The following is a 24,303-nucleotide window of genomic DNA, read 5'->3' as shown; positions in this document are numbered from 1 at the left end:
AAGTGGCAGAAAGTACAAATCCCTAAATAAGCCAGAGATAAGAACCACAAATATTGGCTTAACATGACGTTCACCAATGTAAAGCAGTTTTCCCATACAGCTGCACTCTATATAGACATCTTTGAGCATTTTAAGCGAAGTTTAATGCAATCAATTTTTAGGCATTTTGGAACTATATCATTAAGGAGTTAATGATTTTTAGTAGATGCATATGCATGAGCAGAATTTGATGGAGGTTTGGGTTTTGCATGTTGACACGTTGACACTGTAGCTGTAGTGGTAAAGCAGGTGCCAATACCATATGCACTGATTTAGCACTTTCAGCAATTTGGAGTTATGCCCAAATTGCACTCATTAGGTTTATACATGGGTATTCACCACCATATTCTCTGTGACCCATATTACAAATATGGTGTGCTTTCTTTTAAACAAGTGTGCTGAGTGCAAGCAGAGAAAGCGTGCCTTACTATGATGGATGCACTACCCTCAGGACAGCTTTAGACTCGCGCTGCACTGGGCAGTGTTTTCAAGTGAAATACAGAGCCCCTGCTTCAAAACCGCTGCTTGTTAGTGCAGGTGCCAACCCACCCACCCTTTGAAGTTCCTTTTGCAGGCTGGTGCAGTGAGTGGCTGTACCCACCTGCAGGGGGCTGTGTCATCCATAGGTCCCCCTTTCACCACTTGATATGGCTGCCCTTAGGGCGCACTCTGTCAGTGCACCTTCTAAGGGCACGTTCGCCTTAGTGCTGGAGTCTATAATATGCCGAGGGCCCAGAGGCAAAGTGATTCCCTCAATTGTGTGGGGCCACTCCCCCATGCAAATGTGGGAACACCCCTTTATGATAGCTCTGGTGCTAAATGTGCACCACCGCTATCAGTATCACAGGAAGGGGCGCACAGACGTCTGCAGCCCGTCTTTAATTTCAAAGCGCCCGAAGACACACAAAGGGATTTGATCACTCCTGAAGCGCCCAAGAGGCACTTTCTGTAATACTGCCCTGGTGGAAATATTCCAGGGAAAGCTGTGTTTAAAAAGTAACAACTCACCTAGAATAGGTGCAGTTACTATTTGCACATGTTACTGCTCATGCAGTTGTATATCACCATTAACCTGGAACAAGTATTATTAATGCCTATTAATTGTACACATCTACAAAGGACATAATTCAAATACTCATGTGAATAGGGTCCTCCGTTTTTTTTTGCTCATGGATCAATGATCCTAACTTGGTCTGCCATCGAAGAAACCCTTAATCTGAATGTTATTTTATTTTACCTTTTCATTGCGAACATTTATCAAGCGTGAAACAAGACCTCAAGCCATGTAAAGTTTTAGAAACAATCACATGGATATGTACGGCAAACAAAATTAAGTATTTTTCCATTGATAAAGCTGCCCCTAATACCAAAGTATTCCTGTTGATCAAGGAAGTTCTGATCTTTGGGAATTGGTTTATAGATCATTAGCCAGGGCAACTGAGATGGAAATGTTTCCATAATCTGACTACAGTGGAACTAAGAACAATAACACGGAATTATGGGGGTCATTACAACCCTGGCAGACGGTGTAAAAGTGGCGGCAAGACCGCCAACAGGCTGGCGGTCTTATTTTTGGAATTATGACCATGGCGGTTACCGCCATGGTCATCCGCCGCTTCTCCGTTCCGCCCACCAGGGCCGAGACGACCGCTGGGCTGGAGATCTTGGACTCCAGCCCGACGGCCGTGACAATACCGCCGCTAGTATTTTGACCCGGCTTACCGCCGTGGATTTCCAGCGGTAGGAACCGCCTTGAAATCCATGGCGGTAAGCACTATCAGTGGCAGGGAATTCCTTCCCTGGCACTGATAGGGGTCTCCCCCACCCCCACCCTTACTCCCTCCCCTACACCCCCCACCACACCTGCCACCCCCCAAAGGTGGCAGGACCCCCCTCCCCACCCTGACCCCCGACATTACCTTACACACTCACACCCGACACGCACGCAGGCACCACCAACACACATACACGCACACACACCGACACACATGCCAGCATCCACACACACAGTCAGACACGTACACCCACATTCACACATTCACGCACACATCCACACAGACATACCTACAGACATACACGCACTCATTCCCATAACACGCAACACCCCACAAGCATACACGCACTCACCCCCCCTACATACACAGACGCACACCCCCATGCACCCACACAACACCCCCCACCCACCTCCCCTAACGGACAATCGACTTACTTGTTCCGTCGATCCGCCTGGGAGGGGACGGGAGCCATGGGGGCAGCTCCTCCGACACAACACCACCAACAGAACACCGCTGCGCAGAATCACAGGACGTGATTAGCTGGGCATTGTTCTGTTGGCGTGGTGGTGGGGGTGGAGCAACCTCCACTTCCCCGCCGCCCGCAAGTATGGCTGTTGGCGGCTCTCCGTCGGAAAAACGACGGAGGGCAGCCAACGGTCATAATACGCCGAGCGGCAAACCGCCACTACTGGCGGTCTTCCGCACGGCGGTCCCTCGGCGGTCTTGTTAAAAGACCGTCGAGGTTGTAATGACCACCTATGTGTAATGGTGATTTTTTCTGGCAAGAAGTGTACAGGTATTTTAAGGACCAAATGGGGACTTTGGATTTCTTAGTCCCATAAATGAAGTTACAATGGGCTGAAAGTCCCAGTGTGCTATAACATCTGTAACTAAATATATGCACTACCTGTGAAGCCTGCACAGTCAGCTGTCTTTGGAATGCATGCCCCAAAGTTTCGAACTACAGATGTGACTCCCTGGCCTTACCATTATGCAGAATTGCTTTTCGAACACATTCCAAAGTGGTTGTATTATGATTTAATAGGGAGTGTTTCCCCACACACACATCAGTGACTTCTTAATCAGACTAGTATGTGTTACCTTTTGACAACATGTCAGAGTGAACTGCCATCTGAGGGTGGGCTCATTATAAATCAAGTAAGAGTTGGCCTCTGTTTTAGTGTTGTCCCTGTGGAGAAAGTTGGTAGAGGGCATGAAGGATCTTCGGGAGTGCAGGAACCCCCATCTCCCCAGAAAGTTTGCACATCCTGTTGGAGTTGATTAACATATATGGCAGAGAGTACCTTTTCACGTTATAAATAAAACCAAAAGACCTAGTCACAGACAGCACCGTACATCCATAGGTTCTCTCTGCCTTCATCTGTTCCACCTAGAACCTGAAACACAGCTTTTGGAGGATCGTTACTAAATCAGAATAATATGTGTCCATATGAAATTGACTGAATGCCTCCTCAAGCCAAGAAGTAAAATGTCCTGGTGAGGTCCAGTCCCTTTATGGACGCTTAAAGATAAAAAATAATCCCCATGTCAATAACATTTTAAGCAATATACTGAGATTGTGCAATTCTGAACTGCCATTTTATAAAAAAGAGTTGACCAATCTTTGTTCCTTGCAATGTTATCCTTTAAAAAGAAATTCCCACCATTACATTTTAGGCAAGACAACAATGCTCAAGGTTTTAACAGGAGTCAGCAATGGACTCCGCCCCGGGACTGATGAAGAGTTTATAGCCATACCAAGCACCATCCCCCAGCGACACAGACTGGTGCAGCTAATCCATCTCTGTTGGCACAGTGATCCGAACACCAGACCCGCTATCACTGGTAAGTCAAGAAACATTTTGACACTATTATAAAACACAACTTCTTTCTTTTGTCTTTTAGACATTATGAAACACAGCATTTGGCATACAGTATGTTTAGTAGATATTAAGTCACCTTTTCCTTCATGTGTAATAGTAGCTGGTTGTCATGAGTTGCTGCTGTGCATTGTTCCTGTCAAGAACCTCTTTATTATATAAACTGAGATAGACAATAGAGGCACAATCGACCAGTTAGTTCTACAGTTGATTGTGACTTTAGGTTTGCCATTTCATAAATCACAATTTGAGTAGAGGTTTTATTAGACAGTTACTGTCCTAGAAGAGTCTTCCAGTAGTTTAAAATACACACTCTTACTTACTCCATTTATAAATATGAAATTGTTATGACAATAAAAAAGCTACTGAATTTATTGTTGTACCATTCTATACTGTTTTGTCTTGAACCATGCCTATATATTGTATTTTCTTCCTACCCCAAGCTTCCAGTTTCTTAGGCCGAGCCTAGCAGCATGCAAGCACTGCTGTCATACATGTTGTAATCTACTCTGTGTGCTTTAACCACGCCCGTCTCATGTCCAACACTTTCATTCGTTCCTTGGCCTGCCTTTGAAAATTCCCTTAATTTCCTAGGTAAATGCTTTACTTTTGTCCCGCCTTGAGGCTGTTTTGTTATGAATTGCAGACTGACCCTGTTACAAGGAATATTGCACGATCGGCCATATACTTTAGTGTGGGCACATTACTTTATTCTTTTGTCTCTCCCCTTCACGCTTCATTACGGTGGGAGAGCCGCTATGCTTCGGTTTGTTTTGTTAGTTTCCTGCTCGTGTTCTGCTCCTTGCTTTGGGGCACCTAGCTCGTGTCTACGAAATGAGCTCAGCTGAGGCCATTTGACAACCAGAATGTAGGATGTATGCGTGTGTAAACAAACTTTAATTTCTGATGCGCTTTTGAAGCGGACGCAGCTCGGCGCCATGCTTCATATTTCATATTATTGTTCTTTTTCAGTTAACTGCTCCTTGGATTGGACGTTAAGTTTTATAGTTTCTTTTAACTGCTGATGCTGAGACTCGAGCCCGGATTCCCAGTTCCAAAGTCGGCAGCTCTAAATGTTATGCCACATCCTCTCTGTGGTGTCAATAAAGCATTATGTTGTTATATTGAATTGAGGACGTGGGATGCGTAGACCTAGACTAGCAAATTTGGCAGCCGCTTGTTCTCCAGCTTTGGATCATTTGGTGGCCATCTTATACCAGTGGAGTTCCATTTTTAACACATAGCTAACTAAGCAATTAGGCCAAAATTAGACAACAGATTTCAACGAATCCCACATTTAAGTTATTTTAGAAACAAGTTTGAAGTTGGCAGAGTATTCGTTTTTTTTTTTTAATATATGTATAAGTTGACTAACATAGTCTGCTTTTTCAAGCTCACCCATCGTTACTGCCCCACCCCTTTCCGCTTCCAAACCTTCAGTCCCAAATTATGGATTGCAGGAGTATTTGTTTTCCAATTCCAGCATTGTTGTTGCAAGAACTTCACCGAAATGTCACTATGTACTAAAATGTGAGCTACTCAAATGTTTCAGCGAAATGAAGATCACATACATATTACGTTTTGTGATTCCAATACAATGGACTTAAAGTTGTTTTCGATAACTAAAGGAATCATTTATTAATGTACTACGAATGTGTGATTTGTTGCAGATCTGTGGCAACTACACTCATATGTGTATTCCAAGATGAATGCCTTATTCGCTACTCTGGCACGAACTTTAATCCCCATTGGCATTTTTCTGCCACACAACATCTGTGTCTTCTTGAGTAAGCATAGATGAAGGTCAAGACTTCTGTTTTTTACCGAACACCGAGTACAGACAACAACACAGACGCAAAAAAGAGTTTCTTCCAATTGTGGAACATAGAGTAAATGAAATTGCTTTAGTTATATGAAGGGCCAATGGAATTATGTGGCAGAGAGGACCAAATTATGCTACAGGGTTGACCAATTAATGAGGCAAGAAAAGTCCAGTTATGCATTTACAGTGCCAATAGCTCTAACTCTCGCAAATTCGAGACCTATTGCATTGCAACTGCTTGTTTACTTAGGCATTCCACCTTAAAAAGTTTTACTCCTGTCTCCCTTCTCTTTCAGACTCATTGCTTTGAGCTTTCTAGACTGGAGGCGGATTCCTATCATACCTTCTACAGATTGCGCAAAAATATTGCACAATCTCTGAATACTTTTAAACTTGTTTTCCAAAAGTCTTATTTTCTCAGAAACCAGATGGCCCATGCAGAACGGCCTTCCTTTGTAAACAATGCTTTCATGTGTCATTATCAAAACCTTATTGAAGTTCTAGCTCATTATTTTATACGTGTGTTGTGAATTTTGGTCAAATCGACTGCTTTTTCATTTTGAAATTCATCACCGATCGCATCGGATTTCTACATTTATTTTGTAACGTTTAAGACACTGATGTTTGAGCTGCTGCCCCAAGTAGTGTTGCAAATACTTATTTTAACAAACAAGTGGAAATGTTTCTCTCTAAGGCGGTAGCAGTGAAAAAACTTGCTAGGATATCTTTTCTCACGAGGTTGTAGGTTTCAGAATATTAGGTTTCCATGTTCAGATCCAAATACTTGTCACTTTTCATAATTGCCCTCTGTGTAATTTTAATGTAAAATCTTCAGGGTCTTTAGAATCGTAATTTACTGCAGGGTACCACTCTTACTCAGATCTCCCAAAGACTACTGAAACATTTTTGAACACCAATCACGACTCCCATAAGGCATCTTGTCAAACCAAAAATTCCTATTAACACCAAGAAGTTCATTTTTAACCAGTCTGATGGCATGAATAACAAGTTTTTTGGTGTTGAGATTGCCCAATCTGTTTCAGCTAAAAGCTGCAATACCATTGTAGGGATGGAAGCTCCGCTCACCATCAAACTCATAAATCTAAATGCCAGATTGCACAGTGTAAAGAATAAGCAGACAGCCCTTTGTCTCTGCAGCTGTTATTTGTGAAATAAAACCTCAGAAACAAAAATCTGTTTTTGTTCTGTGCTCTATTTCTTATGGTCTTTCCCTATGAGGCGCTCTTTATGCAATAGTTGCTTCATAGGCAAAATAGGAATTTATCCACCTCTTCGGACATTTGTAAGTATGCTGTTTCTTACCTGAAGGTCTTGTAACGCTGGACTCATATACTTGTAATCTCAAGTAGATGTTTCTCAATATTTTTCTTCATTTTGTTCTTTTATTTCTGCGTCTTACAAGACTGTGATACCACCCCCATTTGTTTCTGTTCATGGTCAATCATTAGTTGGCTGTCATGCAAATGTGTGCAATCTCTCTGTACATATTGAGAAGCAGATTTATGGGAAGTGGCACTGCACTCGCCACTTTCACAGCAGCCCTTAGCGCCTCCCTACCGCCACTATGTGTGCGCAGTATTTAAAATACGGCGCACCATGGTGCAGGATAGGGGATTTGTAGGGTAATTTCTCATGACCCAATTGATGTATTCTGCAGTAGTAGCACCACAATATTGGCGCTACTCGTGTAGAGTAGATAGGGGCCCATTCTAAAGAACGGAAGCCCCCAAAAGTGCTGTAAAAAATTGTGCAAGGAAATCTTATAGATTTCCTTGCACCATTTTTCCGCCTCCCCTAACAGGGGACGCCCCCTTTGCATACATTATGCCTGGTGCAGGCATAATGTAGTGCAAAGAGTTACAGAGTGGTGCAATGCATGCATTGCGCCACTCTGTAAATACAGCACAACGATTTCTGCCTCCTTGGACCACATTAACGTCAAAATTAATGACATTAATGTGGTGCAAGGTGGCGCTAGGGGACTATAAATATGCCCCTGAATTTTTTCAGTCTCCTACTCTGTTACCTAAAACTTTGTGATTTCCTTTTGGTATCATGTTCAGCTTACCGATACGATGCTGGCTCAACCCACTTATTGATGACTCCTTTATTGATGGTCACAGCCAAGGTCTTTTCTTCTCAAGGATTTCCACAGCATAGCAATCTTTCATAATTGCTGCTATACTCAAAGGCCGCTGCTTGAGTCATATCTGTGGCAAAATAAGCCTCCACAGCCTCCACTGGAAACTGATGGCAATAGTAAGTGTTATGCCTTTCTACTATAAGGCCCAAGAGGTATAAAAGTGTGTCCCTGTGCTCTTCTTTGACACCAGCCCTTCTCCTCTTTGGGACGCAGAGCACGGAAATTGTGATGAAGTTGTGTTCCTTCATTACCCAGTGCATTCTGGAGCAAAGCCAGGTTCCGTAATGCTAAATATATGTTCCCCTCTGTTGGCACTAAAGACCTTACGAAGCTCATGGTTCATCAACCCCATTTTACTAGTGTATTTCTAAAGGCACTAAGAAATGGAGCCACCACTTATTTAAAAAGTTAAAAAATGGTGTAAGGTGGCCCACTCGCCCACCACAATGGAACTGGCCCACATATGTATGGAGAATGTTCGTGGTGAACGTGGTTAGCAGCAGTCCTTTTGCCAAACAAATCTCAATTGCGAAAATGTATTTTCTTGCATGTTCTGCATAATCAAGGCTCAAGAATATTGGGGTTGCTAAAGGTAATTTCGCTGTTCTCTTACATGTATATTAATGACAGTAAATTAAGACTGTAAATCAAATTTGTTAAAGCTCCTTTTGCCACTTTCTGTGTACTTGCCTTCAGTAAAATTCTAGACTCTTGTGGAGCATTGGATGGGAACCATAATTTGGCAGTGTAACATTGTTTGCTCTCCTTGGCTGATCTGATGTGGGAAAGAAGTTTTGATAGAGTTTTTCAAGAGGGGTCAAAATCAAAGCAAAACTTTTCTTATAGTTAGGATCTTGGCTGTGCTTGAACCTGGAAATCACTCTTGCCGATTTATTGGTATGTGTAATAATTATTACCCATTGTGACTAGTGTGAAGACGATGTGTTAGGATGAAACATGCGTTTTAAAGCCTCCTGAAGACCACTTATATAGCATCTTCTGCATTTAAAATCTGTTTTTCTTACCTAGAGTGCGTGTATGCGCTACAAAGAATCTTGGATAGTTTTCCCAGAGAAATGGTTTCCAGTGCAGTCTATAATCTGATGCAAGCGAAGGTAGGTGACATGTGCTTGTAGCTATGCAGTTTGCTAACTCATGTGCACACTTCATGCATGCAGTCTCACTGGTTTGCAGGGAGCACACTTATAAATAGTTATAATAGCTGTGGTGTAATTATAATTTCTGTGATTTATTTTTGTGAAGTTGTCCTTGAAACTGAGGAGCGGGTGCACGGACCAATTGTATAAGGAGAAATCATATAATGACTCAAAATGATAGAAGCTAGGGAACAGACCTACCCAGAACATGTTGGTATTTACCCACTAAAAGCCAGTATATTAGTGCATGATTGAATTTGGCAGAGATTGAGTTGATACTTTGAGCTTCTTTAATTTTATGCTTAGTGGGAAGGCGACAGGATGGAAATATACATGTGGCTGTAGGAAATAGGTCATGCGAAAATAAACATGAAACACATATAGGATATAAAACAAGGTAAAGTAATGCAACGTGCAACGTATCCCTTGTAAAATAATGGTATATTGATGTCAAGGAAGAGATTTTTGTTGGAGTCTCTTTCCAATTTAAAATATGATCACAACAACTCCAAGAATAAGACACATCTGCATGCATGTCTAACAAGATGCATATCTCACAGAAATTTTATTTTGAAAGAGGGGGAAGAAAACAAAAGACACTAGTTCTATTTTTTTGTATTGGAAAGAGAAGTGTCACCGGAACCTATGCTAGGTCCCAATGGGTACTAAAGGATTTGTGTGAAGTCCATCTAGGCTGTGTCCTTCTTCAAAGAGGAGGCAAGCAAAACCAAGACAAGGAGACTCCTTAGCTTGTCTGTATGGTGAGAGATTCTGGTACAAGGCTATGGTCTCCTCTCTGCCGAAAGCTAGGGACAGGAAAACAAGGACAGAAGATGTATGCCCTAATAAGTCTGGCTACATAGCCACAAGAGAAACCGTTGGAGAAAAGTGCATGAACATCTAGCAGAGAGCAGTAAAAGGATGCCATTCAGCTCTTACTAATATGTTCTCCTTTCCTGGTTTACCTCACTTTTTTCCACTATGCAAGTACAATTTCTGATTGTGACATAAGGTGGCAGTAGTACCCAAAAGCTGGAGAGGATCACATAAGAAACTGATATATATAATGGCTGAAGTGACTGGAAACTGAAGTATCTTCACTTTGGTATCAGTATGGGTAATCAATTGCCAAGTGCTGCTTCCTTATTCAGTCTTGATACCTAACTGTTTTCAGACCTGCTTTTCAATACCAGATCTCAGATAATGCTGAACCATGGATGAACAGCCCATGCCATTCTCAATAGCCCTCAAAAGTGGTGCTGCTAGAGCCTATTTAATAATGGTCATAGTGGAGCCGAAGGCATCCCTGCCTACAATAAACCTAATTCCAGCACTGGCAACAATGGAGCCCATTGCTTAGTTACCCACAGGCCTTGAGAAATCTGCTTGCCCACTTGTTATGGAACCTACTCGCCCATTCTGGGAGTTGACAAAGAACAGGTGTTGCGTTCACCAATACAGTCAGGGCCTGATTTATGAAAAGTTTGCGCCACCTTCGTGTCATTTTTTGACACAAAAGCACAGCAAACTTACAAAATATAATTACATAATTATTTTATATATTAATTTTATATATTGTATAATAATATTATATTATATTCTGTAAGTTTGTGCCACTTTTGCGTAAAACAAATGGCGCAAAGGAGATTTTAAAATGCCTTTAAATCTTCTTTTTATTATGTCCTATTTGCTCCTTATTCAGAGAAACAGATCAGAAGTCAGTTTACTTCCCTAACTGCAGTGTTCCTGGATTTTGTAAAGTGAACTCTCTGACCTGCTGTACAGAGTGTGAAATGAAAGGCTGTAGGGTGTCAGAATTTTCTTAACACACAATATTTAAACAGCTAATAAGTTTACTGCACAAACAGTCCAAAATGTATTTCAGTAGTTGTGAAAACCCATGTTTTGTACTTCTGTGGGATGAACAAAAGATTTTAATGGGATGAAAACAAATCAGAAAACTTCACTTGGTTATGTGCAAATGATAAATGTTTTTTTAAACACTATTTCATAGATCATTTTTAATACACTATATAGTTTTATCAGTAAAGCTGCAAGTTCATGGAAACATTTTTGGCCATTTGAATGGGAAATTTACTGTCTAAAAATGACAGGAGGCTACCACATCATGCTTTAGTAATGTATTTATTAAAAGTAAGTGTTTAACTATAAACTGAGAAACACGTCTGCTGCTGCTATGCTATTAGTAAACTAGAATTCAAGTCAGGGATCGTGTTTATCCTATATGTAGAGCAAATGTTTAGTCTATTTAATCAAACAAAAGGTTTTTTTTGTACAGCAGAAATGCTGAATTCACATATTTGAAGGTGCACTCATATGCCAGAATTAAGAAAAAGGCTGCACTGTAAAATAAAATATTTGCCTGGGATTACACAATTTGAGACCAGTATACGGGCCAAGTACATTTCAGTTCGATCGGGTAGATTATTCAAGTTACTCCGCCTGCAGGTCTAGCAATATTTATATGATTTTTCGATGCCTCACCCACTATAAAACCTCAATGTATCTCAGTACCTAACAGATAACAACATCAGGAGTCATTACATTGGAGCAACTATATCAGGAGTCACTACTTCTGGTGTACCATTACTTTACAACTTTGCAGGCATGTTAATTTTTATGTCTATATATATTGTCATATAAGTATATGCTTATGTAAATTTAGAGAAACTTACCAGCAATGTAGTGACTCCCGATGTAGTGACTGTGAAGTAATTACTGCCAATGCATAGCCATCAATGTAGTTGGAGTATATCATAAAACCCATCCTTTTACTGCCCACAGTAAATCCCATTCCATAATTGCCCACTGTAGAATATGGGTCTCAAAGTTTTGCATTAAGATATTTCGAGGTTTTAGAAAGCTTATGATTCTTGGTACAGTATTTCAGGATCTTGATTTACAATATAATATCAGAACACAAAAATGTTTGTTTAAATGTGTGAGACTCTACTTAAATCTTAAGTGGTGGTGAGCCGTCCCAGGATCAAAATTGTGAGCCTGCTTTTCAATTGGTGACTACGAACGTACCTGGAAAATGTGAGCTATTTACCACTTCTGACAAATACAAACAGATCAAGATTTGGAATTTTCCTGGTTCCTGTAAATCCATCCTAATGTGATTTTTTCCCCGAAATGAGAGGGATTATATGCAGAATTTGACATCTGCCCCACTGAATTCCAAGTTATTGGAATTCAAAGCATATTTCCCTCTGTAAATTTTGACAGGTTTAGCATGTCAGAATTTAACCAGGGAATATTGCAGGGGACTGTTGTTTACCCCAAACCTTAGAATTTCAATCCCTGCTCAAACTCCTATTAAAAAAGGAATTTGACCATGCTTACTTATAATGAAGGACAAAGGGCCTGATTACAACTTTGGCGGAGGGGGTTAATCCGTCCCAAATGTGACCGATATCCCGCCCACCGTATTACGAGTTCCATAGGATATAATGGACTTGTAATACGTGGGCGGGATATCTGTCACATTTGGGACGGATTAACCCCCTCCGCCAAAGTTGTAATCAGGCCCAAAGTCTCTTAATTTCATACTACACCCCCTGCGTCCCAGAACATGAACTGACTTTCAGACTTTCAAAACTTTGGTTTCCCAGTTTGTGCGATCAGAAGAATACAAAACAGATCATTGTATTAAGCTACTTGCTCCAGTTATGATAGAGTGACCATCTCATTCCACGTCATCAAGGACACTTTTTGCAGTCCATAACAATTTACGTATAAATCATTGATGTTCACCGTGGTGGCCTAGTTAGTTCAATGGTCAATTCGGTGGATGCATCCAGAATGTATTAGGTTGCCACACCAAAGTGATGATTGGAAACAGTGACCACACTAACGTGGAATGAGGTTGCCAACATCAGTCCAGACATTTTGCTTCTTTTACTCAAATTATTGGGGTAACCATTTGGATGTGCGATACAAAATATGAACCTGCTTAATTCTGAAACATACTTAATGAACCACTCATCCTGAATAGACTTTTCACTAGGTTGGCTGCGCTCTACATGAATCGGTTGTGCATTTATTTACATTTTTTGCCTTCTAGGACAAAGCAGTGAATGCCTGCAAAGCCTCAACAGACCCCCACTATGTGCAGATTGATATCCATAATTTAGCAGTGAGTCTTTTTTTGTAAGCACTATCATCATTGCCTTTAATTTTTAAGCATTTGTTTGTTGACATGATTAATGTACTTCGTGTGTCAAATGAGATCTTACAGGATGTCAGTGACTCTATCGGGGTTATTACAACTTTGGAGGAGGTGTTAATCCGTCCCAAAAGTGACGGATATACCACCAGCCGTATTACGAGTTCCAAAGGATATAATCGACTCGTAATACGGCTGGTGGTATATCCGTCACTTTACCATCACTTTTGGGACGGATTAACACCTCCTCCAAAGTTGTAATAACCCCCTATGTCTGGATTCTACTGCTTACTTAAATTATATCATAAATATACATATAAATACAATTTACAATTACAGTTACTTACATCATGGGTGATATCACTCACCATTACATATCACATGGCTGTTGGCATGTAATTTATTGCTGTTTTATAATGGTCTGTGTGGGAAGCAAGTCCTACAGAGCAATTCTTTTTGTTGTTTTAGTCTATGCCAAACAAAAACTTGCTGTGGTCTCCTTGTCTTTAAGTCTAATTGTTGACACTGTGGGGATGTGGAGCTTCAGCAATGTGTGTTGTATGTCAACTATTGTGTGATTGTACTATGTGATGTGAGAAAATATTTATCTCCTTCTGTTGAAAGCAAGGAATTTTGGGATTAGGCTGTTTCGTGTTTAGGAATGCTCTACTGTGTATACTTAAATTTTCAGTGTGAAGGGCTACACTCAGCAGATCAATACCACCTAGTAGGGTTTTTTTAGTTGTGCACTAAGGACATACTTCAGTTACTCCTGTAACTTACAATGTTGACATCTCTCACCTCGACAACCACAGCGACCCGAACACCTCATGCTTCATGAGAACCTCACCACCCTCGGGCTCAAGCAACTAGTCATCCTCCCCATGCACTCAGCAGGATACACCAGCGACCCTGTCTTCTCCCCCAGAAACCACATCTCCTTTTCACACATCTCTGAACTCCACTGGACCGACCACCACTGCGTCCACTTTTCCTTCACCAAAAAGTCAAACGGCTCCACGTCCACCGCACGCCTTGCAGGAACTGGACCAAGGTCACTGGAGCCCATCTCACCTCCACTCTCCGTCAGTCCGTATCACCAGACACCATGGACGCCAACGCCTCAGCCCACAACATCCACAAAATAGATCGCCAACTGCACCAACATCCTAGCCCCCCTAAGGAAACCGGCCTGCAATCAACACCACAGGAGACCCAGCTGGTTCTCCTCTGACCTCCAAGAATCTAAAAGCGCATGCAGACGACTCGAGACAAAGTGGAGAAGCAGTAAGAGCACAACAGACCACAAAGCCTTCAAAGACGCCATCACACCACCGGCTCATCAGACCAGCTAGCAAATCGGCCATTCAAGAGCACATCAACGCAAATGCACACAACAGCAAGGAATTTTTCACCATAGTCAAGGAATTTATGAAACCCGGCATGAACACCACAGATATCCCGCCCTCCCAAGACCTCTGCAACAAACTCTCCACCTTCTTCTAACAAAAAATCCAGGACATTTACGAAGGATTTGCTAGCAAGAACCTGCCCACCAGCACCACCATGGACTCCAACTGCTGACTGATCATGAAACACTGGACCCTCCTCCCCCTGAAAGACACATTGAAGCTCATGAATACCATCCACTCTGGGGCACCCTCAGACTCCTGCCCCCACCACAACTTCAATCAAGGCAGTGCCACCATCACACTGAACTATGCCATACCATCAACCGCCCCATCAAGACCGCCACTTTCCCAGCTGGAAACATGTGGAGATACCTCCCCTACTGAAGAAAGCCTCCGCAGACCCAACAGAGCTAAAAAAACTACAAACCAAACTCACTGCTTCCTTTTCCAGCCAAGGTAATCAAAAAAGCGATCAACACACAGCTCACGAGTTCATCGAAACCAATCACAACCTCAACCCCTCCCAATCTAGATTCAGGAGCAACCACAGCACCAAAACCGCACTCCTAGCAGCCACGGATGACATCCACACCCTGCTGGATGTCAGTGAAACAGCTGCCCTCATCCTCCTTGACCTCTCCACCACCTTCAACACTGTCTCCCACAACACCTGTGCTCCAGACTGCACAACGCCGGCATCCACAGCAAAACCCTGGAGTGGATCCACTCCTTCCTCTTCGGCTGAACCCAGAGAGTCAGGCTCCCACCCTTTCACCTCAAAGCCAATAGAAAACAGTTGTGGAGTTCCCCAGGGCTCCTTCCTGAGCCCCATCCTCTTCAATGTCTACATGAACTCACTCGCCAAGATCGTCAGACACCACAGGCTCAACATCGTCTGATATGCTGATGACACACAGCTTGTTTTCTCATACACCGACAATCATCGACAGCCAAAAGAAACTTTCACAATGGAATGAAGGCAGTCGCCAACTTGATGAGAAACAACTGCCACAAGCTCAACTCAGAGAAGATGAAGATCCTCATAATGGATCCCACCCCCACCACCTAGGACGACTCCTGGTGGCCCAGTGCCCTCCGAACTGCCCCATCTCCTACCGACCACGCACACAACCTAGGCATCATTCTCGAATCCTCACTGTCGATGGCCCTCCAGGTCAACGCCATTTCATCCTCCCACACACTCTCTGCCTGCTCCGGAAGATCTTCAAGTGGATCCCCATCAACCCAGAAGAACAGTCACCCAGGCATTCATCAGCAGTAAACTCGACTACGGCAACACACTCTATGCCAGAATCAACAAGAAACTCCAAACAAGGCTCCAGAGAATACAGAATGCCTTGGCAGGTTGATCCTGGACAACCTCCACCACAGCCACATCTCAGCCCACCTGAGAGACCTACACTTGCTCTGTGTCAACAAACGCATCACTTTCAAACTTCTGACACACGCGTACTAGGCCTTTCACAACCTCGAACCCACCTACCTTCACCACCGCCTCTCCTTCTACACACCCTCCAGGCAACTCCGCTCTGCTCAACTAGCCCTTGCCACCATCCCCAGGATCTGGAAAAACACGGCTGGAGGAAGATCCTTCTCCTACCTCGCCGTGCAGACCTGGAACACCATGCGGCTCCACCTCTGGCAGTCTCCCTCGCTGGCTCAGTTCATGAAGGACCTCAAGACCGGGTTCTTCAACTGACCTGCATCTATTTCCCTCACGAATATAGCTGAAATCTTCTTCCCTTTTTAGGCTACCTTCATCAAGAATTTGTTGACCACTTTAGTATCTAATACTCACCTCCCCTCGACTGGTCCAAGGCCTTTCTGTGTGCTTCTATTTCTGGTATTATCACTTTTCCCATGTGCTGTTTAAACAGACACAATCCTCTATTGGTTGTATATCTTGGATGCTGTAGTCCATATTAAAATAATACTGCTTTGCCCTTTTCTAGAGGGACCCTCGCATAGAGGTTATACCTCAAAACGGGGAAACGCAAAGCTCCCAAAAAGTGGGAAATGGAAAAAGCCAAACAATAGCTGAGGCACTCGGCAGATAACTGTACTTGAATAAATCAATGTACTGATAGAAAAGGTTGAGGGTGTACTAGCTACGAAATAAAAAGGGGAAAGGCAGGAAAAAGTATGTAGGGAAATATAACATCTTTAAAAAAAACACCTACCTGAGTAAATCCCCAAAACACAAGTGCCTCAGTACACACTTTCTCTCTGTCACGTACAGTAGTTGTCACATCAGTTCATGACCAGCCCCAGAAAGTAGCCCAGATATGACAACTTGTCATGTTCCTGGGGTGGAAATGTGAAAACAGATTTAAAGTTTTGGGAAGCATAGAAAATGATATACCTGCACATACTCAGATTTCCGAGATATCTAATACTCTCAGTCCCACACCGTTCCTAGTAAATGACACTACTATCCAAATAAACTCACTATAAGTAATGGGCCTAAAAGATTATATAACTAGGCTTTCCATAACCCTGAACGAGAAAATGGATAACCTGACCACCTTACTTTCTAACTTAACCCTCAATTCTAATCAAACTAGGGAGGTTGCCAAAGTAGTGATCCCTCCTTCCATTAGTAGTATAAGAACAACTTCATGTCCTGGGCCTAGAGTCAAGCAACCAGCAGGTAATTTACAACCACCAGTCTGTCCACTTATTGGAACCAGTAGGGCTCCCCTTCCTACAAGCTCAAATGTGCACCCGAGTTTCCTGAGGGTCCCATGTGAGCAACAACAACAGATCTTTCCTAACCTTTTAGCCAAAATTCCATCTTCTTGTGGCACATATTAAACAAGCAATGGCAGAGTATGCATGCCTACTAGAAATTCTGAAGGCTCACCCCCTAGACAAGCTAGGAACCATCTCAGTCCATTGGACATTTATATGACAAACGTCCCCAAACTTCTAAAAGGTGCCAAAGATTCACGCAAATCTCTCATTAATAAAATTATCACTGGTTTAGCAAAATACTATGTTATAGATCAATTATCAGGGAGGACATATTAGATATACACAGTTATACTCATAGACATACATCTTTTGACTATATAGGTGTTTGTCTTGCTAATCATGAACTTGTAGAAAGACTGAGGGCCTGATTACAACTTTGGAGGAGGTGTTAATCCGTCCCAAAAGTGACGGTAAAGTGACTGATTTACCACCAGCCGTATTACGAGTCCATTATATCCTATGGAACTCGTAATACGGCTGGTGGTATATCCGTCACATTTGGGACGGATTAACACCTCCTCCAAAGTTGTAATCAGGCCCTTATTGCTTTAGAACACAGATTCATGCCTAATACTGGCCCAAATATAAGACGTAAGGTAAACCCCCCCTCCTGAGAGTAACCCAGCAAAGAGCACACACCAACAGAACACTTCATGTCCTGATCTGCGTGAAAATCATTATCCTCCTGCTTGCTTCAGTGATTTAGCCACAGTGGACAGACTACCTCAAAATCCTGTAGAGCTTGTACGGCTATGCCCTAAGGATCAAAACATTTAGGGGGTCATTACAACCCTGGCAGTACAAGACCGCCAGGGCTGAAATGACGGAAGCACCACCAACAGGCTGGCGGTGCTTCACTGGTCATTACGACCGCGGCGCTTCGCACCGCCGGGGCCGGCGGTTTCCCGCCACAATGGCCCCGGCTGTAGTAATCCGCCAGGGCAGCGCTGCTAGCAGCGCTGCCCAGGGGATTACGAGTCCCCCTACTGCCATCCATTTCCTGGTGGTTTGAACCACCAGGAAAAGGCTGGCGGTACGGGGAGTCGCGGGCCCCTGGGGGCCCCATGCAGCTTTTCACTGTCTGCTATGCAGACAGTGAAAAGTGCGATGGGTGCAACTGCACCCGTCGCACGCCCGCAACACCGCCGGCTCCTATGTTGCGGCCGAGATCCCCGCTGGGCCGGCAGACGAAAACCAGGTTTCCGCCCGCCGGCCCATCTGGGATTTCATAATGACCGCGGCGGGGGTGCGGCCGCATTGGTTGCGGGGGTGCGGCCGCATTGGCGGCCGTCCGGCGGTCAGATCTTGGCGGGCGGCTACAAGGTCATAATGAGGGCCTTAATCTCATAAACTTTCCCTTACAGCTTTGGAAAGGTTAGTCATGGAATCTAGGGGTAGTGAACTCTCATCTTTGTTTCTTTCATCACCCATAGAGGGAAAGAGTATCTTTGCTGGAGCTTCCACTAAATTTCTCTTGTGGCCCAGCTTTCATGTAAATGAGACCAATAACTTATTGTCCTGGAATATACCAGGGATAACAGTCAGGCTTAACGATCCCGAATGGCATTCATTTGTTGATTGCCTCCACATCATCCTCTTGCAAGAGACTTGGGGTTGGAACCAATCTTTAGAGCAGGGTATCTATCTTTTTCATCAAACACTGTACCACCAAAGGCAGGTAGAGCATCTAATGACTTGTTCATTTGGTTAAGAATCGATGTGTTTAACAGTGCGAAGATTACATCAACGGACTGTAAATATATCCTTGGAATTGTGATTGCATGTGGCAACTGCTTTAAGATTAGACATATTGCCATAATTAATGTCTACATCCACTCCTCTCCAGACAGTCCTTAAATAGGCCCTAAATACCAGGTGCCTTTAATGCTCAACCAACTACATCCTACCTGGCCCAAAATAGTAGCTGGTGATTGTAATATTTCAACTATGTTTGAGGAATCTTTGCTAACTTCATTTAGCGAAGGGGACGAAGCATGTGGGGTGCCTCTGTTAAAACCCGACCCCTGTTACAAGCAAACAAGGATTGCTGAGCAAATCACAGATATTTTGGTAAAACATAGACTTAAAGCACTTAGGGGGTCATTATGACCCTGGCGGTGAGTGTTAATGTGGCGGTAGTACCGCCAACAGGATGGCTGTACATATCGGCACATTATGAGAATGGTGGATTATTCTCCACTCATACCGCCATGGCGGTTTCAGGAGCCGGGCCGGAGATGTCAATGTCCAGCCCAGCGGCTGGCACAGTACCACCGGCGGCATTATGAGCCTGCCTACCACCATGGTTTTCGTGGTGTTAGCAATGCCACAAAAAACCATGGCAGTAGGCCCTACCAATGACAGGGGATTCCTTCCCTGTCACCGGGAGGAGACTCCCCCACCCTCCACAACACTCACCAGATGCCACCACCCCCCATGCATCCAAACTCCCCCTGCCCTCTCTGATCAACACACATACACACCTAGCCCCTCCGATCCACAAACATCCCCCTCCCCCATTCATGCACACACCCACAGACACGCACACACCACAGAACTGAACCCACAGCCAAACACGCACACATCACCCGTCCCCCCAGCCCCACCAGTCACAGCGCCCTTCACCCCACACCCACTCCCCACATACACACACACTGACACGCACCACGCATACACCCATTCACTAACACTGCCATGCACGCATTCATACACACACTACATACACGCATTCATACACACACTGTATACACACATTCATACACACATACTTACAGACATACTGACACACATTCTTACACATTCACACTGACATGCAGACATGCACTCACTTCACCATTCTTACACGCATTCACTCTCATGCTTACAAACACGCAAACTCCACAACACACACAGACTAATTCAACCACGCACTCACACACTCAGACACACACACACAACACCCCCACCCTCCCACCCCCCTTACCTTGTCCAGCGAGGAAGTCATCCAGCAGGGAAAGGGAAGGGGCACTGCTATCGCCAACAGCGCCCCGCCAGCAGAATCCCTCCAGGCCGTATGAATTGTCATAATATGGCTGGTGGTGTTCAACTGACGTAGCGGTGCTGGTGGTAGCAGCGCCAGCTTACTACCATCCGCCAGCATGATCACTGCCGTAATTCCACCCTTCTTGTGGCGGAAGTCCGGCAGTGATCATAATATGGCGGACGGATGGTAGCCGCGGTGACGGTATTTTGGAGGCCGTCACCGCAGCGGTAGGTGGTTTTTACCTCCAATGTCAAAATGGCCACCTAAATAGCTTCTGACGCCTCCTGAAACCCCACCATTAGAAGAGGTCTTTATTCTAGTAACATAGATTGTATCTTTTTTTACATCAAGATGTGGTCCCATGTGGCTGATATGGTGGTGGTGTCAAGAACGGACAGCAACCATGATGGCCTTTGTGCGCAGTTACATCTGTTCCCTTCACAAACAATTCAATGAAACAAAATATGCCTTCAAATTTTATTACCTTAACTAGCAACTGCCGGAATGTAAAATGGGCCATGATCTCCAAAAACAATACAATTCTGAGTTCTATTTACCGGATCTTCTCAACACGATTAAGCCCCCTTGAACTAACTGATAAAAATCTGATTAGCTTTGCTAGTCTTCATTGTGAGTTGTCGGCTCAATTAAAACAATATTTCACCAAAGATGGATGGAGTATTCACTCTCTTGTTATTCATTCCAGTTGGTTTACTGCAAAATGCAAAGCAGCTAAAGAAGCACACCTTAAAGCTGCAAAGAACGGAGATGGCAGAGCAATTAAAGAGACAAAAAAATCCTATAAGGCGATTCTATCAACCTGTAGAAAATCTTGGGAGGAAGATGATTTCACTGAAGCCCTTCGCAACATAAACATGAAGGTGATCTGGAAAATCATAGCTACTGGGAGCCATTCCATAGATATCCAACCTGATTCTGTTGTAACAACCGTTATAGTGGGTGTCTCATTTCACTGAGCTATACAAGGAGTGGGCCACTGTTGCCCCGTTCCACTGATAGTGAACTTAGAACCATTCAGGCAGGTCTCTGGACTGGAAAATTAAAGAGACCTATATGGCTATGGGGTGGGCAGAAACCAACCAGGCCTTGTGCCAAATGAAGAGGGATAAAGCTCCAGGGCCAGATGGCATCCCTGGGGACTTGTACTTTTCTGAACTGTCAGTGTAGGTTACATATATAAACATTCTTAGCAACACGATTTTGAGAGATGAAGCTATTCCTCCTTCTTAGCGGGGAGCAATCATTATACCTATTTACCAGAAGGTGAATCAGGACCTCCCAGCCAACTACAGACCGATCAGTTTGATCGACAATAGCTAGAAAATATTCTGTAGGCAAGACCTTGCAAGACTTTAGGAGTGGATCCCAACCCACCACTTCCTCTCAGATTTCCAGGTGAGGTTCAAAGAGAGGGTTAGTACATTGGATGAGGTGTTCCACTTCAAGCCAATTTGTTGGAAATATGTTGACTTGAAGTGGGACCACCAAAATGTGACCTTCATGGACCTGAGAGCTGCTTTCGACCTTGTTGCTCGGGAAAATCTCTGGAGGGTCCTAAAGAACGATTGTATTCCAGGTGACCTACTAAGAATTCTAATTATTCTCCACTCTGAAGCCAGCGCACAGGTCAGCTACTATACGTACCAAGACCGTACTCAAAGAATTCTGATCAAGCATGGCACAAGGCGAGGGGCATTCTAGCCCCTACACGGTTCAGTTTATACATCAACAGTGTAGTTGAATGGCTTGTTAACTGCAATCATGATACCCCAAAATCAGCAGGCATCAGCATCCCTGCAGCCATGTTTGCAGCTGACACATTCTTACTCTCTATAACATCTATAGGTTTGCAGGTTCTTTATTTAAGATAGATTTGCTTCCTTTTGCATGGCCAGAAACTTAAAAATAAATACCTAAAAACTACATTTATGTCAACTATAGAACAAGTTAAAGGTTTTCACTATTTGGTTGTCAGGTTGGCCAAGAATAGCTATTGTGGATGCAGATAAGAAAAAGCAAGTCCATATTGCAACACAGGGTGGCCGTGGCCCTAAGGAAGTTCACGACCACCTCTAGCGGTACAGTTCACCAGTTTAATGGCCACAGGCTTTGCTGGGGCATCCTACTGCATAGAGCTATGGAGCAATGCAGATTTTTCTCCCTTGATGAAAACAAATTTATTAGATCTATGTTCAACCTCCCTTTAATCACCCCTTCGGTATCCATCCTCTTCTATCTAGCACTGAATAAGGTAGATTCAGTTATATCTCTGAAGATGTTGAAATATTGGATATGAATTTGTTTAGCTGTTGTACTTGATGCTGTTTGTGATGCCTCAATCTCGCTTATTGAGCTGGACAGTAGGGTTTGTACCCCATGGTTTAACTATAATGAAACTCTTCACGCCTTCTCCAAAATTGAAAAAATGTGGCACAGTCTATTGGTATTGAGCAAAGACACAGCCAATAGAGAAAAGAAAAGTTCCTGGGAGAACACGCTATTTAAACTACGGATTGACCAAAGGGAGGAGGGCCTCACTGCAAAATTCCTCCAGCACAAAAGCACCCCCCGCTTTGAATCTTGTGTAAATAGGATTACTCCCAGTTATGCCAAAACCTATATATTAGATTAAGATCTAGCAATCTCCCTTTTAAAACATTGACATCTACATGGGCAAAGGAGTTTTCTACTTCTGCCTATTCTCTTTTTTGCCTGTTGACGCTTGAGTCAGAAGAAATTTTTCTGTATTTTTTGCCAAGAATAGCTGACCCAAACAAAGAGTTGGTTTATCCCATCTGTAGGCTATTAGGCATCACTCATTATTGGGAGTCTGCTAGGCTTATGAGATGCGATACCACTGAACAACTTGTTTTTGCCACCTCCAGGTATTTACTTTGGGCCTGGAGAATTAGATATAGGGAATTTGATAAGTCCCCGACAACTCAGTCTAAAGATCTATACCTCACTGTATTCCCCTTCCTATCTCAAGTATGCAGTATTTATTTATAAGCTTGTAAGTGCACTCTGGTTATCGCGCCAAATGTGCCAAAGGTTTGTGCTATTTGTACATTATTCTACCTGACTCTGTCACCTGAGCTAGAAGAATATCTATCAACTCAAGCACTACGACAGGTGGCCAACAATGTACTCCCCGAAACCGGTCCCAGGATGCTTCTCTTCTAGGAAGGACCTGTCCTGGCAGTTCAGGCTAGACTGTTCCCCTGGGGAGCAGGGTCAAGATTGATTTGCACATTGCTGGGTCCAAACTGGAACCGCATGGCGAGCAAAACAAATGATGGATTAAACACAGATTTATGACTGGGGGTGAATGTTTGATTGGTTCCACATTCCATTCATCATCTGTTCTTTTTGCAATAATTCTCTCTATTAGATCTAGGCCTATTGAACATTACTTCTTTATTATTGATGAACAAGTTGTATTCTATATCAGGACCGGAGGCGAGGATTATGCAGATCTTTCTTCACTTTTTATTAATTAGCAAGTTCAAAGTTAAACACAAAATGAACAGAAAAACTACAAGTTCCATGAAGCCGCCGCCATGGTAACCAGCATCCAATGAGGACCCTTCAATCACGTCCATATAAATATTCCCAGGTGCGTCAACCGTCCTCTTTCTTCACTGCTACGAAGTCAGATAAGTGCCGTTTTTCTGCCTCCGAGTAGAGTTTGTTTGAAGTTTAATGTTTGTTTGCTGGCGCGTTAGCCTTTTTGCTTTCAGGGCTTCGCGCGTTATTTTTTCCTTCGTTTATGGTTGTTGTAGCAACGTTGCTACGCGAACCTCTGCTTTCAGAAGCGTTCCGCTCGGACGTTTCTATTATTATTATTTATAAATACACGTCGGGCCCACTAGAGGGCGCCCGAGGTGTATTTTTGCAGCGTTTTCGGGATTCGAGTGATTCTAAGCTCGACGCTCGAAACTTCAGGGGTTTTTTGCAATATTTTTTGAAGTTGTTTGTAACTAAGTTGCTATTGCTTGGTTTTCCCTGCCCTGTGACACCTCATTGGTAGGATATTACCCCGAAGGG

At 43.4% G+C, this 24,303-nt stretch overlaps 1 protein-coding gene across 2 annotated transcripts in view; it reads left to right on the top strand.

Moving 5' to 3' along the window:
• LOC138267965 (receptor-interacting serine/threonine-protein kinase 2-like) overlaps nucleotides 1-24,303 on the top strand; it is a 180,029-nt gene that overhangs the window by 133,523 nt on the left and 22,203 nt on the right. For both annotated transcript variants that reach the window (XM_069217257.1, XM_069217259.1), the window contains exons 7-9: nucleotides 3,492-3,659; nucleotides 8,710-8,795; nucleotides 12,925-12,996. In XM_069217257.1, coding sequence (XP_069073358.1) covers nucleotides 3,492-3,659; nucleotides 8,710-8,795; nucleotides 12,925-12,996 — 326 coding nt within the window. The remainder of the gene's footprint in view (nucleotides 1-3,491; nucleotides 3,660-8,709; nucleotides 8,796-12,924; nucleotides 12,997-24,303) is intronic.

This window comes from Pleurodeles waltl, chromosome 12 (assembly GCF_031143425.1).
Source record: "Pleurodeles waltl isolate 20211129_DDA chromosome 12, aPleWal1.hap1.20221129, whole genome shotgun sequence".
NCBI lineage: Eukaryota > Metazoa > Chordata > Amphibia > Caudata > Salamandridae > Pleurodeles > Pleurodeles waltl.
Note: the sequence above shows the minus strand (reverse complement) of the source record. Positions and strands in the feature narration are given on the sequence as shown.